Source organism: Chionomys nivalis, chromosome 26, assembly GCF_950005125.1.
Source record: "Chionomys nivalis chromosome 26, mChiNiv1.1, whole genome shotgun sequence".
Taxonomy (NCBI): domain Eukaryota; kingdom Metazoa; phylum Chordata; class Mammalia; order Rodentia; family Cricetidae; genus Chionomys; species Chionomys nivalis.
The window spans coordinates 23,242,587-23,257,884 of record NC_080111.1 but is presented as its reverse complement, the minus strand read 5'-3'; the positions used below and the strand labels follow the sequence as shown (position 1 = coordinate 23,257,884).

Sequence of the window (15,298 nt, the reverse complement as noted above, 5' to 3'; positions counted from 1 at the left end):
GTGGAAGCAATACAGTAAGCTTGAATTGTGAGCAAGAGTCTGTGGAAAGAGTGAACAAATTAATTTGGCTCCTGGATGGTGGCAGAGGATTTTAAAAAGTGGATTTATTCAGGGATCGCCCTTGGTGAGGGAGCATTTAAAAGTCCTTCCCGAGGCCAAGTCCCAGGCTTTCACATTCTTAAATAATCGGGGTATTATGCAGGTTTTCCTGGCCACGCCCCGCCAGGGTGAGGACCTGTCTCCCGAGCCCGGCGGGCGCGTCACAGCGCGGAGATGCAGCGGGGCACGTGGGCTGGAGACACTTCCTAGAAACGCGCGCGGGCTCAACCCTGCCTGAACTTTCCTGTAAACAGCGCGCTGACAGGCGGCATCCCCGCTGGGTGGATCCCGCGCTCCTGGCGCAAGTGGCACTTCTTGCTTTTAATTAGCGCGAGGAGAGGCGAGGAAGAGCTAGCTGCTCGGCAAGTCAGTGCAGGAGGCTGACTTCTGGGAGGCTTGGGGGAGGCTGGGGGAAGAGCTGGGGGAGGTTGCCGGTCGGCTCCGGCTGTTTTCTCAATGAATAGCTGGCGGGGAGATTGAAGCCAGTCCCAGCCTCCTCCTCACGCCCGCGGCTGGGTGACGGCGACAGCTCCAGCCGGGACCTGGCTCTTAAGACGCGCTCCTTGGAATGGAATGCCCTCTTGCTCTGCGCTTCTAAACCACCGGTCCCGAGGAGAGGAAGGCTTTGCGGATCCATATCTGCCCAGGGAATGGTACTTGGGAATGGTGTTTTTCTGATGACAAGCCCCTCTGTTTGTGACAAAGCCTGTCGCCTGCAGTTGGCCCTGGAGGGAAGTCCTAAGAAGAACTGAGTCGATCCTGCCTTAAAGTGAGGCTGCTGAGGCTACGGGAGAGCCCGTACGCACCATGGCACCGGTCGGAGGCATCCTCACCTTGCTGCTCTGGGGTCACCTGCTGGAGCTCTGGACCCCAGGTCACACTGCGGACCCCGCCTACCCCAGGCTACGCCTGTCACATAAAGGTAAGTTCCCTTTCCGTATCCTTTTGTTAGGAAAATGCCCAAATGGAAAAGTCCCTTAACACAGGTCCATCATCTTCCAAGACCTCAAAAGTGCACCTGAAACCTACTGCAAAACTCACCCAGGATCGGAAGCACCTCGAGTTAACATATCCTACCTCATCTGGAAAAAGTGTTAAATCACATACCAACTTGGAGGTGTTATTTCTGCCCTAGAATTATCAGATATTATTCTTGAGAAGTTCGCAGAACTGAGAAGGTGGGGCACAGTTGCTAATAGCTGGAAAGGCTGAGTCCACCAAGTGAGCAGTAGGTACTGAAATAACACAACTTGCATTATGGGAGCTATATGGGACATGCTTTGAAAATAGAGGTACACTTTTTTTGGGGGGTTGGGTATTTTGTTTGTTTTCTTTATTATGAAATTAAGAGGAGGAGAAAATTCCTGAGGAGAAAAAAATGATACCACCCCCATGTAATGTTATTACATGTAATGACTAACAACTAATACAAATTAGCCTTCACGCTGAGATGGTTATTTGAATAATGTGATATGTGGCAAAATAAAGCAGCCTATTGGCAATCATGGTAAATTGACTTACATTTTAGTATGCACTAGTCCTTTCTTTTAAGTGTGCATTAATTTTATTTTTACTGACGGTCTAGCAGAGTTTATTTTATTTATTTATTTATTTTATTCTGCACTTAGGTCTTACACAGCTACATCATATTCATAAATAAATGATCATAAAGATGATAGGTTTTGCATCAGGACCAGTCAGAATCAATTACGGGTCCTCCTGTCACCAAGCAAACAAGAGACAAAACCTGTTTTAAGAGGAAGTGATTTTGTTGACTTCAAAGAAATTGGGAATAAATTGTTGGGAATGAAGTATTCATTGCCACCCCCAGTTAAGACAGAGAACAGATGCAATAATAAGGATTACATAAGAGCCTTTTTTTTTCAAGCTGAGTAAGCTCTTAAATTGTCTTTCACTATGGAAAGACAGAACCTGTACTTTTGGGTACAAGGTAGAAGCTGGAAATAGCAGGTCTGAGTTTTGTACGACATACATGGTCTTTTTGTCTTCTTATTGGACAGCAGGAAATGTATTGGTGACTGTAGAAATTTCTCATCTTAATACTTAAAACTATGGATATGTTCTTGAATTAGATAATTTTCTTGTTATATTATATAGTCAGTACCAAAATGTTTAAAAATATGTGAACACTACATCTGTAAAGCTTATGAAATATAGTGTCCTGAATTAGCAAATGGCTTTTGATTTAGGAGGTTATATTATGATAGTTATCAAAGTCTCTGCTAGAAGTTGTAGCCAAATATATCATGGTGCTAAATGAATGGGGGGGGGAATGTGGAAAATGAGGATGCCAGAAATAAAAAGTTGATTCTGTTTCTTATAAGTAGTATTTATTTTAGAGCTATTATGAATAATTTTTTTTCTAATTTCTTTTTTCTGAGCATAAATTGTTGGTATACATGAAGCTTACTTTTCATATTGATTTTATAAAAAAAATCATAAATTTGCAGGAAAATGAATGCCCTTGGAAAACACACCGTTAAGGGAGGTGACCCAAACTCAGGCAGAAAAACACTGTATATCTCCCTGATATGTGGGTCCTATCATATGTAATGTGTGCTGTGCTTCTGTAAAGAGGGAGGAAGTGTAACTACCTTTAGGTGTAGTGTGGCATTTAGACAGCAGACCCAGGAAGGGTCATATTAGGTGATGAAGAAGGACGGAATGCAGGCAAAAGGACGCATGAGTCATGGAAGAGGATTTAAAGCTAGTTTTTTCCTCCTAGCTTCAACTCTGCCATAATTTTTCTTTCTTTCTTTTTTTTTTTCTGTTTTGTGGTGGAAAACTAATAAAAATGTAGAGAAGAAAGAAAAGCGGGTGAGCTGTCAGTTTTGACATGCTGCGATTCTGTTAGGCCTTCTATTAACATTTATGCCCGAGGAGTGCTTGGCATTTGGTAGCTCAGTATTAGTATGTTTTCTAAACTGTCTCATTTGATTTGGAGCTTACAATTTGGTCAGTGTACCCAAACTACATGGGAGAGCTGATCTCATTTTTATACTTTTATCAAGCTCGTCTTCAAGATGTCTCTCTTAATCAGAGAGACGACTGTAACTGATGTTATGAGCTGTGTGTCATGTGTTGTCATCGAGAGGAGCTGCTAGTATCTGTGTGTACTAGACAGAAAACTCACAAGATTTCTCTTTGGCATTTCTTCACCTTTTATTGGGACGAGCTAAACAGACACTTTTATGGTGATGATTTTATACAAATGCTTGCTGTACCACAGGTGCCTCAGTGACAGGGGAATCATAGAATGTCAGAGCAAGGACACCCAGTTTTGCCAGCATAAAATGAGCCCCTTGCTCCTCCACACTCTGGAATTCAGGAGCTGTTCCAGGAGTCTTCAAATATAAGGAATAGTTGAGTGCAGGTTAATCATCTGAAGTAATTAAATGGTGGCAGTAATGTTGGTTTTTCAGTAGGAAGAGGACTTAAGCTATTAATATTACCAATAGATGTTCTTTCTTTCAAATAAGATATATGGGCGTCTATGGGTCAGCACCTCTGTATTGCTGCCTGACCCCACCAGGTAACACTGTCAGCTCCCTAGATGTGGCCTGTGGTATTCGTCCGTCATTCTTCTCCTGACAGTGGTCTATACCGTGTGCAAGAAGGGTGGGAGAAGGGCAGTCATCTCTCTTACACCCTCCACTTCCAAGATTAGAGGGGGGAAAGAAATCTTTCCAAGAAGGAGGACATTTAACTGCCTTACGCAAAGCTTGAGTTAATTTGTCTAAATGTGTGTTCAGAAAAATATCTGGAAACCCACAAATCCCTTCATTTTCCTTCTGCTCTTCTGCCTATCTGGTAATGGCTTGTTCTTCAATAGACTTTTCCAGAAGAAAGCTACTAAGTAGGAAGGGAGTATGGAATAGAGAGCGCCTTCTAGTTTATATCCAAGCATTCTTCACCTATGATGGGGGTACTCATCCTTTTGTTCTTCTTACTATCTCATTACTCCGGAAAATGTGTCAATCTGGGACAAGTAGAGAACATGAAAAGACAAGGCAATTCCTGTTCAGAACATATGTGTCTCTCTTGTTGAAATTTATAAGAACAAATAAGCTTAGTTAACAAATAAAAACATAGTTGGGAGTTGGTGGCGTAAACCTTTAATCCTAGCACTTGGGAAGCAGAAGCAGGCAGATCTCTCGGTTTGAGGCAATCTGGTCTGCAGAGTGAGTTTCAGGGAAAAAAAGATGCGTGGCAAGATGCTATTTCATTCTGAAAGAATGTTCAGTCAAGAAGTCAAGATTTGAGTAGCGTTGAGGTTGACTATATAAGGCAAAAATTTTCAAGTTGGAGAGTAGTCATGCTCCGTGTGCACTTAGTTGTTCCCGCGAACGAAGATGGCATTGATAAGATTAATAAAGAACGCACTTTCTGTTCAAAGAGCTCTCCTTGTGATCCTCAAGAAAGAACAAATGGAAAGAATGAGGAGGAGTCCTGAAGACCTGAGTGGTTCCACGTCGGTGTCTGCTCTTTCCTTATCTGTCACCATCCTGCATTAATGAGGTTACTGGGAAAACAAAAATAACCTTCTTGATAAAGGAGTTGAGAGAAGGAAAAAACAAAAAAACCAATTAGCAAAGAAGCAATCACAGTATCTGTAGAAAGATCTGATCAACCAAGAATTCAATCAGGAACAGTCCATCAGGGAGTCTGGAAGACAGGAGCTCAACATCCTCATGAGGAAGGATGGTCACAGAAGACACAGAGAGTGGTATTTCAGCAAAATAGTCTTCTCCTAGGATGTTTGGGGAACAGACAGTTAGGTCAAGATGTGTTGACGTTATAAACGGAGGCTTTGAAGGGACACCCATATGCATAAATCTAGCCCTAGAAAGTGTTAAGCAGTGTGTCTGTATTTAGGCATTCTGATTGATCTGCCACAGACACAAGAGCTCAGGATATGACATCAGCAGCCACCATCCAATGCCCTACTCTTGCTCATGATGGCAATTTGTACATCGCTGTGAAAAATACTGGATGCCGTGGGACCCTTGCATATTTCACTGAGGGTTGGAGAAGATCTACAATACTAGAGAATGTACTTTATAATCTAAAATTGAATATATTACTAATATTTCTTGCAAACTACTGTGTTGATTGTTGTGGAAGGCAGCAAGCTCTAAGGGAAATGACCGTTGGCAATGAAGGGAACTTAGACAGGATCAAGTGTTAAAACAGTGCTGCCGTACAGGGCGAAAATGTGATGGATGATGTTTGTGAGCCATTCATTCCAAGTGCCGTCTTCCATACCTTTGTGCCTTAGTTATGACAACTTAGAAGATCATTACTTCATATTCATTGCCAACTTTCCACGGCCAATATTTGCTCTGATTACCACAATGATTTACAACTAAAATATAATTTAAGGAAAGCTTTGCATGTTTGCCCTGGAGACTGATGTTTATTTTCTATCCCAAGTAACTAAAAATTAAAATAAAATCAGGCAGTAACTAAGCTATTATTTCCTGACCCAGCTCAAAGTTTGGTTTCGGTCAGTAACTAAGCATTATCAGTAGTGATATTAGTCACACATCTCTGGGTGTTAATAAATAAGAACTGGTCATAAGGCATGATTCATACTCACAGTAGTTAAATAGGACTCAGGAGTGAACATTAACCTCCATGGCAGACTCTATCGGGGAGTGTTGGTGAGAATGACACGGTGGCTTTCTTAACCAACAGTTTATGTTAAGAAATAAGGATGGGGGCTGGAGAGATGGCTCAGTGGTTAAGAGCATTGCCTGCTCTTCCAAAGGTCCTGAGTTCAATTCCCAGCAACCACATGGTGGTTCACAACTATCTATCTGTACTGAGGTATGGTCCCCTCTTCTGGCCTGCAGACATACACACAGACAGAATATTGTATGCATAATAAATAAATAAATATTTAAAAAAAAAAGAAATAAAGATGGAACAAAATGTAAACGATGTTTCGTTGAGTTTGGGCTTACGCAAAAATGCTTTCTGTAGAAAAAGTCTATGTAAGTAATAAATAAGAATGGTACTTATTGAACTTATATTTTTGTATTTATTGGATGCTACGTGGATATCATATCAGTACATCAGTCATTCCATGAATCACTCAGTTATTACATGGATATTGAAGATCACAGAAGAAAAACAGCTATTCCTTCTTAGAGAATTGAAGGAGCCTGAGGCTCAAGGTTAGAAAAGGCCACAGAAGAAGTTTATTAATGAACTAGATTATAATTTATGTTTGTATAGCTATCTAAGAATCTTTTTGAGGGCAATTTTCTATATGGAAAATAAGATCTATGCCTGCTCTTGATTAATAAATATGTACAATAAAAATCAGGATGCCATAATGAAGTATTCTTTTAAACCTTTATTTTGCCATACTGTTGTCTCACTAGTCAAGCTGAATTTGTCACTTAGCCTCAGGGTATTTCGTCTCTTTTTTCTCTTCCAGAGATGAGATCACTTCTCAATTCCATGCTTTAATTCTGTGTTCACACAATAAACTGCCAAGCTATTAACTTAGTGGTTGCTGGGAGAAATTGTTAGCAATCTGTTGAGTCAGTTTTATTTCATTAGTGATGTCTAAAGGGTTCATTGCAGATTTCTGGGTAGGAGAGTGTGTAAAACTTTACTCCTTTATCTGAAATGTTTTATGGTTTCACAGAGGAATTTGGTCAGCAAGAATCCAGAAAGGCACTCTGTAGATGCACATCCCCATTCAGACACTGTCTTTACTCTCTTAAGTGGCCCTCAGTTTTACAGTTGAAAGCAAAACCGTGCTGAAATGAAATTACTCATAATATCTCCTAAGGGTGCACAGTGACGATTTAGATTTCTTTTTTAGTTCCAATACCAGAGTTGCTAGTTCACACCTGATGCTTCAGAACGCTGAATAAATTATGTAAGAAAATGGTTGGTTATGGTAAATAATGGCTTCCATAAAAGGATTTGAAACAGAGAAATATCATTGTCTTTAGGTATTCCTTAAATATAAGCAATCATTGTTCTTTGCATACATCGTAAAGATGGCAATGGCAATACATTTGTAGGTGAGTTATTCTCAACTTGTTAAAAACATGTCAGTGCCACATGTAAACCAAAGGTTTCAGTTTCTGCCGCTGAGGGAACATTTCTATTAGGACTAATCATTTCAAGAACTGACGACTCTTCAGGATTGATACCTTGTCTTCCTATGAGCCTGTGGTAGTCAAGGCAATTGATTATTTAAAAATACCTTTGCCTTTTGAGATTCTAATGCCTAGATCACAGCCTTCCCTCCTATTATCATTGTACACTGACCTAGTAATCTTGCCTTTCAATGGCCCATAAAAAGATACAAGAGAAATTCACTGGTTTTCTTGAAGTTTTTTTTGTTGTTGTTGTTTTTGTTGTCTGAGACAGGGTTTCACTGTGTAGTACTGGTACAGTTAGTCTCCTGGCTGTCTTGGAACTCATTATGTAGACCAGGTTAGCCAAAAACTCAGATCTGCCTGCCTCTACCTCCTGAGTGCTGCTGGGATTAAAGGTGTGTGCTATCACGTCTGCCCCCTTCTTGAAGCTTTTTAAGCTGAAAAGTGAATTCCACATCTATTCCTGGCAACTAAATTCTCAGCCATCATTGTTCTCTGCCCATGGACTTAGAATGGTCAACAGAACAAATATTTAAGGCCCAGACATTACAAAATACTCTCACATTCTTATTTTGATGGCCTCAGTCCCCCTCATTTTTGATGAAGCATGCCTAATTCAAACCTAGCTTCTGTTGCATGGTGTGAGCAAGTAACTTGTGTTTAGTGAGCATGAGTCTCCTCGGTTTTAAAGCAATGTAGTGTTTAATTTGCCGATAGATCGTGAAGGATCAGAAAGATGATAGAAATTGATGAGGCCCAATATTTTAGGAAGCTTTTCCAAACTGACTCAGTGAACCAGAGGTCAGTCCGAGAGCATCATCTACACTGGTTTTTCTTTTTAATTGTAAAAATAATGATGCTCAAACTCTTAGCTTCCAATTTAAAATAAGGGGAGATACTCATCACAGGTTTTCACTAAAAGTAAAAGATTTTTTTAGTAATGTCAGTTCTTACTGCTGTAGATGGCTACAAATAGTGTAGAAGTTGGTGTCTTTGTAATTTAAGTTACTGAAGAATTATTTTGTTAATCATTTAAAGGAAGTTGGAACATTATCAGTGGCACTTTGGAGGCAGCAGATCAAATCTTAAAGATGCCTACCTAACAAAGGTAATTGTAGACCCAACATTGTAAAGTACAATGGGGCTGATATTACAAAAGCCAGACCACACTGAGCAAGCTTAGTCTAAACAGTGTCCGGTAGGCGGCTATCAGCTCAGCATGTGTTGTTTGCTTTGAAAGTGAAAGACAGTCTTAAGCTCTGCCTTCCCGGGACAAACAAGGTAGGGTGGCGGGGACGGGACTGACTCCCTTCAACTCGCTGGACTTCAGCAAGTGCCCATCGCCGCAGGAGTAAAGCACAGCACCTTGGACACTGTGATCTCCAAAGCGGAGTGTGATGGGGTGGTGTGTGAAAAGCTCCAGGGAAACTGAGGCATGCTGAGCAGCTGCTTATGGCTCCTTCCTTAAAGCTCATTTTAGAAGAAGGGCTTAGCCTTGCCTGGGTATCCACCTCCTTTCCCCGTGGTGAGGGAAACAGCAGGGCTTCAGGAAGTCGTTTCCCGGCATCCCTCGTTTTCCCATCTATGTGTAATCCTCGTATTTTTTTTTTCTTTCTAAACACTACTTTGCACGCACATACCATTTTTGGGCAATCACAGGTTTCTTCCTTTTTTGCCACTTGGGTCCTCTGCTACATAGCGTGCAGTTCGTACCGTCTCTCTCCCGGGTTGTTTTTTTCTCATATAGAAATTCCTTATCTTTTCCTCACTTTAGGCCCACAAATGAGAAGCAAACAAGTTGTCGAGAATGACATGCATTCATTCATCCTCAGTTTCCCTTCAAACTTCATTTTATTTTTTTATTTAATTTGAGGACCAGAAAGCAAGATAGAGCTTTAAATCAGAAAAACTTACAATTATTAGGTAGTCAGAATTTGTTGAAATTCATCTTCTAATGAAATATTAGATAGATAACTCACTGGATAATCAGGTGTCTAATCTCCCTTCTCTAGCCTGTTCTTTTCAGGCTGGTAGCTGATGCTCAACGGTACCAAGAGATTGAGGCACTGGGAGCATGGGGGAGTTAAACCTGCTAACAGATGTAATCCATAGCTAAACTTGAGTTAGGTGAAAGACAGACTATTATCAATGCAAACCCTACTGACTTCTGTACTCTCAGTTTTTTGAGCCTTAGCTTCAGGAAAGCGAGAACAAAAGGGATTTTCTTTCTAGGTTTCTGTGGGGGCACAAAATTGCTAAGAATAAGTCCCACCGGTGATTTCAGGCAGCCAGTGCTCCACAGCCCCACAGAAGAGCAGCAAAGAGAAGGAGAATAAAGGGGGAGAAAATAGCAGCCAGCCTCTTCTGACCCATCATCTCTTGGAAACGAGGGGGCTGAAGCGGGCTTTAAATTCTGAGTTCAAAACGTACTGTAGATCAAAAGGCCAAACAAAATGGGTTCTCTCCATTGCTTGCTGTTATTGACCACTCCTGATTGCTTGTTTCCTGAGTGCAGTTTACTGGGGACCACGTGCTGGTGCTGGCTCAGGTCCCTTCCAGTTCCCCAAATGCATGGACTCATTTCTTCTCTGATAGCCTCCCTGTATGTCTGATTTCTCCAGATTCTTTAAACACGACAGGACTTGGGAAGCAGTATTCTGTGTTGAAAAGCGTACAGATGAACAATTTTTAAATTTTTGGATTTGAGTCCACAGTGTATCTTATTCCTACTTCCTGATTCTTGTAAAGTCATTGAACTCTGACACTCACTTTCTTTAGGGTTAGAAAGAAGCCAATAAAGCTATTCTGTCCCAAGTGATGGCTATAGAAAAGTGCACTAATATAACTTGATATTGTGATGTTTATACTGTTCCTTAGTTTGTAGAATTGCCTTTACGTTACATAAAGTCAACATAGAATTGTTTGTTTTGCCATTGTGTAGGGAATAAAATTACTTATTTAAGTCATTTCTAAAGCCTGTACTTATGGCATGGGTGTCTACTATCTACTGAATTTCAAATGAAAACATGTTTAGTTGCCTTCTACATTATGGCCAAATAAAGTCCACCCTGTTTTAGGGCTACTGCTAACTACAACATCCTAATGTCTAAATTATAGGACTGGTCTTGAGACTACAGCATAGAAGTCGAGCTATAGTACGATTCCCTGATTAGTTTTAATTGAGCATGATGTGTTTGCACTTAGTGATTGCCGTTTAGCATATGAAAATATTCTATTCATTACTGATGTTATAAATTGGACACATATTTCTATATTAAGTTCAGAAGTCTGGTCGATTATGGAGAAGCTTTCTGTGAAATTTCAGAACATGTACATTTCACAAAGGGCGTTTTCCCTGGACCAATAACAAAACAATGTCACCAATGTTTAATCCCTGTGTTCTGAATCTTATCTCCCACTGGAAATTTAGAAGCTTTTAGCTTTCCCAAAAAGATGGGTTAGTTCAACAATGTCTTATTCTTTGAATGCCTGTTGAGCTTTATCAGTGTTTAGAGACTGAGCACGAAGCTAGGATTCTAGAATGTAGGAAAGACACTGTTTTAGGACTATAAATGGTGTGCTGGTTCGGATCCTGAGGGCAGCAAAAGTTTTCCAGGTAAAACTAAGGATATCTAAATGCGGCATGGATTTTAGCTAACAATTACACATCCATTTGGTTTATTAGCTGTGATGTTACCATTAGGTAAACAATTAATAAATGGAGAACTGGGTCTAGGGATATGGGAACTTCTTTTGTTAACTTCACAATCTTCCTATGAATCTGAACTTGTTCTAAGATAAAGTTCTTTCTCTTCTCTCTCCAGTCTCTCTCTCTCTTACACACATGCACGCACGCTCACACACACACACACAGAGAGAGAGAGAGAGAGAGAGAGAGAGAGAGAGAGAGAGGGAAAGGGAAAGAGAGAAAGACAAAGAGAGAACTTTATACAACTCTATTCCTAAGAGTCCCAAGACGTATTTGTGAAGAGACTTGTCACGATAAAGGAAGACATTTTTATGTACTAAATGTCAAGATGAGGAAGATGAGGTCTAAGGAAGTACAGAGCTTTGATGGAAAGGGGAACTGGAACGTAGCCTGGATGACTAGTGAGTGAGTGGTGGGTCAGAAGCCCTGAGCCAGTCATTTGTATTTTCTCTCTCTAGCATCCTGCTGTGCTCTCAGTCCTCCCGCTCTGAGGATCCTGTCAGAGGTCCTCTCTACTAGATATCCACTTCACCTCAATTACCTCCCTCATTTCTGTGTGAGTCTGAGGAATTTTCGTTTATTTAGTGTGAGTGATACTTTAGTAATAAAAATTCAGATAGATTTGAAAATTTAAAAAACTCTTCGTTTGTGTACATGTCTGTGAGCTTATATGCCGTGACCTGTGTGTGGAGATCAAAGGACAACTTTGGGGGGCCAACTTTCTCCTTCTACATTGTGCCCCTGGGAATCTAACTCAGGTCATTAACACTGGCCGCTTGTACTCCTTGCCTGTTCTGACTCTAAGATTTTTTGTAGCAGTTATAGGATTTACTGTTTATTTTCGTTCTAATGAATGTTAGTTTTGCAATATAACTAATTACTTATTTTAATACCTATAATATCTTTGCCCTAAATAATGATATTAGTATCACCTACTTAAATTCTAGCTCCACTTATAAATATGCTCCTAATAGACATTGAAGAAAATGAAATGATTGGAGAACACCAATGACAGAAAAGTAAGGAAAATTTATCTTTCTACTTCTTCAAAAGGCCTAGATGGCTTCAGGTTCTTCCTTTGGACAGTTCTGGAAAGGAACCCAGAAGGCTTTAAAACAGTCCGGAATCTATTTGAAAGATGCCATTTGAGGTTTCCACAGGAGTGGTCTAAATCTGTAGACCGCCTTGGCCGGGTTACTCTGTTTAGGGTCTGTAACCCGCCTGGCTGGTCAGTTATTCCAGGGTCACGGAGAGGTACCACCTGAAAGACATGGTCTGATAAGAGGAAGGAGGCTAGGCAGATTTGTCGAAGCCTCCGTTTATTAGAGTCATGGTTGCAGCTTATATAGCCCTTGGATGAGGAGCTTGTGGGGCTGGGGCATGGGATCTTACCACGTGGTCCACGCCAGTCATGTAGACCAAGAGGTTACGATCGGTCAGGTCGCGATTCCTCTGCCAGGAGTTCACAAGTTGACACACCTAGTTCTCTAGATAGTTTGGAATGTGAGGCAGGTTCCGCTAACAGATAGCTCTCTATGAACAGACAATTTGGGTGTGGGATAGGCTTTGTCAATAAAACAATTCTCAATACAATTGGGAAGTAGATTCCTCTGCAAAACTCCTCACGGCGGTGATCCCTATAATAATTTGGGGGGGGGGGGCATGGCTCCTGACATAAGTCCATGCGGGCTAGACACCTGACGGCACCGGTTGCTTCGTCTGCTCTCGTTGTTCCAGTCGTAGTCTCCCATTCTGTGCAGTATCCTGTTGATGGCAACACTGATAGGTGCTGAAGAAACAGACTCAAAGAAGCAGTAAAGGAAAACTGTGTTCTCAGCCCGGGAGAAATCGTTGTGAAAGAGCCGTGGCTCGTTCAGCATTTTGGTTGTGAAGCCTTGTCCTTCCTTCATGCACCAAAGCAAAGTGTTTTCTTTTTTTTAATTTTTTTAATCAGTTTGTCCTTGGGAGGGGTTGTTTGATGCATAATTTGATCCTGCTGTCTTTGGTTTGTCATTATTTGTCATATCTCCAATGAAGAAGGACGCTTAAAAGAAAACCCACACTAGCTCAGAACTGAGAAATAGACGGTTATTTATTTAGGGGTAGACTCACAAGCCAGAATCCTCTGCTTGAAAGGAGATCAGAAACCCAATCCTATAGCCGGAAAAGAGGCCAATGTATGCTTTACCTCGGCATAGATAGTATAAGAGGCCACACCCCAGTGGGCGGGTAACCACTGGCTGTTAGACTTCCTACAGCACTCCAGATCTCAGGCGAACCCACAAAGTCGATGAGTAACAACAGTAAAAATGAAGAAAGGTAAAAGATTATTCAACCTCAATACTTCAACTGTATATGTTATACATAGTTCTGGCTGGATGAGAAGTATAGGTCAAATATTCAAGATTGCTTAAAATTAATACCAAATAGCATGCTGTCAGTTTAGGGTTGGGATTAATGTGAAGGAATCATATGATTTATTCTAAGAGGAGTTACTAATATTTAAAACGTAAATTGAAATAAAAACAAAAGAGATTTTCACAGTCAAATGTTAAAAGATTTTCTTACGAGGATATTTAATTATCTGTATCATTGCATGTCTTCACTAATATGAGAACTCAAGCTATTTCCCTTTTATTTGTCCAGAAAGAAAAAAAAATGAGAAGCTGGAGAAATGGCTCAGTGGTTAAGAGCACTGGTTGTTCTTCCAGAGGTCCTGAATTCAATTCCTAGCAACCACATGGTGGCTCACAACCATCTGTAATGAGATCTGGTGCCCTCTTCTGACATGCGGGCATACATGGAGGCAGAATGTTGTATACATAATAAATAAATAAATCAAAAAGAAATAAGAAAAGAAATGAAAGGAGATAGGAAATATTGGAATGGATTTCACAACCACTTAAAATATCAGCCAATACTAATTTGTTAAAGTAAAGAGAAATGATTAGTTAAGCTTCTGTGACATTAATATACTTTAATTTTCTTATAACTTTTACAGCAAAATTCAAGGAACTATAGTAAGAAAAAATATTACCATTCAGTTAATTATAATTCCACTTAACAGAAATAAATTTTATCTCCATCATTATATCCTTCAGATAAAGGCAACAGTTATGGGTTAGTTGGGCATTGCTTTTAACAGATTCTCTTTATGTTAGTTTTTTTTTTTTTTTCGTACTGCACAATGAATATTCTCAAATTGAAGTCAGATATATTTTAGGATTGTGGAATAATGCAGATATTAATAATAAATCATCAGGGTGTGGTGGCATACACCTTTAATCCCAGCACTCAGGAGGTAAAGGTGTGGGTTCAAGGCTAGCCTAATCTACGGAGAAAGTTCTAGGACAGCCAGAGCTATGCAGATAAACTCTGTCTCAGGAAGATAATGGGAAAATCTATACCAATGCCTTTAGGCTAATAAGGGAATACTTTCTTAGAAAGACATCCAGGCCTTTCTAGTGTTAGATGCTGTAAAATAATTGCTATGCTGGGATTTTATTGCATGTGGTTTGCTTCCAGAGCTTGTCCTAGACAACTCCATTTCTGTATTAGTGAACATGCAATAACCACAGCGTGATGTCCTGGTTCGAGAATGCTCTTTGCCTTCCACTGCAAGCTCATTTCCTCTGGATCATTAGAACAGACTCAGAATTGCTCCAGGCTTGCAGGTCCACATAGTGACCAGGAGGGAATGGAGAAATGCTATTGGCCTAGTTCTGTAATAGGTGGGGAAAGCTCTGTCTCCCAGGAGAGAGGTCTGCCCATAGTGTGTTGTAACATCGCTGTGGCATCTCACTCCTGAGCCCACCCACAGCCTGCCTCCCAAATTTCCGTTCACAGTGCTAGCCTCCACCACTGCCCTTTGTCTTGCAGACTACCGCCCCCCCCCCCCAACTTTCCAGCCCAGCCCAGCTGCCGCTGCGGCAGGTTGTTTGCTCCTACTCCTCCGCCTGCTCTCCAAGAGATGGCAGCCAGAGGAAGGAATAACAGCTGGGATTGGCTTACTCTGGCATCCAAATAATTTGGGGTGGGCCCATTCCTAACTTTATTTCATTCAGTTTTATAATCTTTCCTTCTGTTGATCTTTACAGAGCAAACAAATGATATTTTTCTAAAACGTTGCTCGCATCTGCCCCTCTTTTATATCTGTCCATTCAAGTTGGAAAATTGTTTTATTTTACACATTGTTGTTTTCATCTCATTTTAAAGACTATTTAGAAAACAAATAAAATAAGGGAGATTTCATTGCTGTGATTTTTTTTTTAAAAAGACATAGTAAATAACACTTGTTTCATTGCTTAGATAAGGATTAAAGGAAAGGACTTGCTAATGTCGTCAG

At 40.6% G+C, this 15,298-nt stretch overlaps 1 protein-coding gene across 1 annotated transcript in view; it reads left to right on the top strand.

Moving 5' to 3' along the window:
* Window positions 1–299: 299 nt before the first annotated feature.
* The window catches only part of Sema3e (semaphorin 3E), a 228,093-nt gene continuing 213,094 nt past the window's right edge, over window positions 300–15,298 (top strand). The window contains exon 1 of the mRNA XM_057758657.1: window positions 300–1,021. Within this exon, the coding sequence (XP_057614640.1) occupies window positions 907–1,021 (115 nt within the window). The 5' untranslated portion in view covers window positions 300–906. The remainder of the gene's footprint in view (window positions 1,022–15,298) is intronic.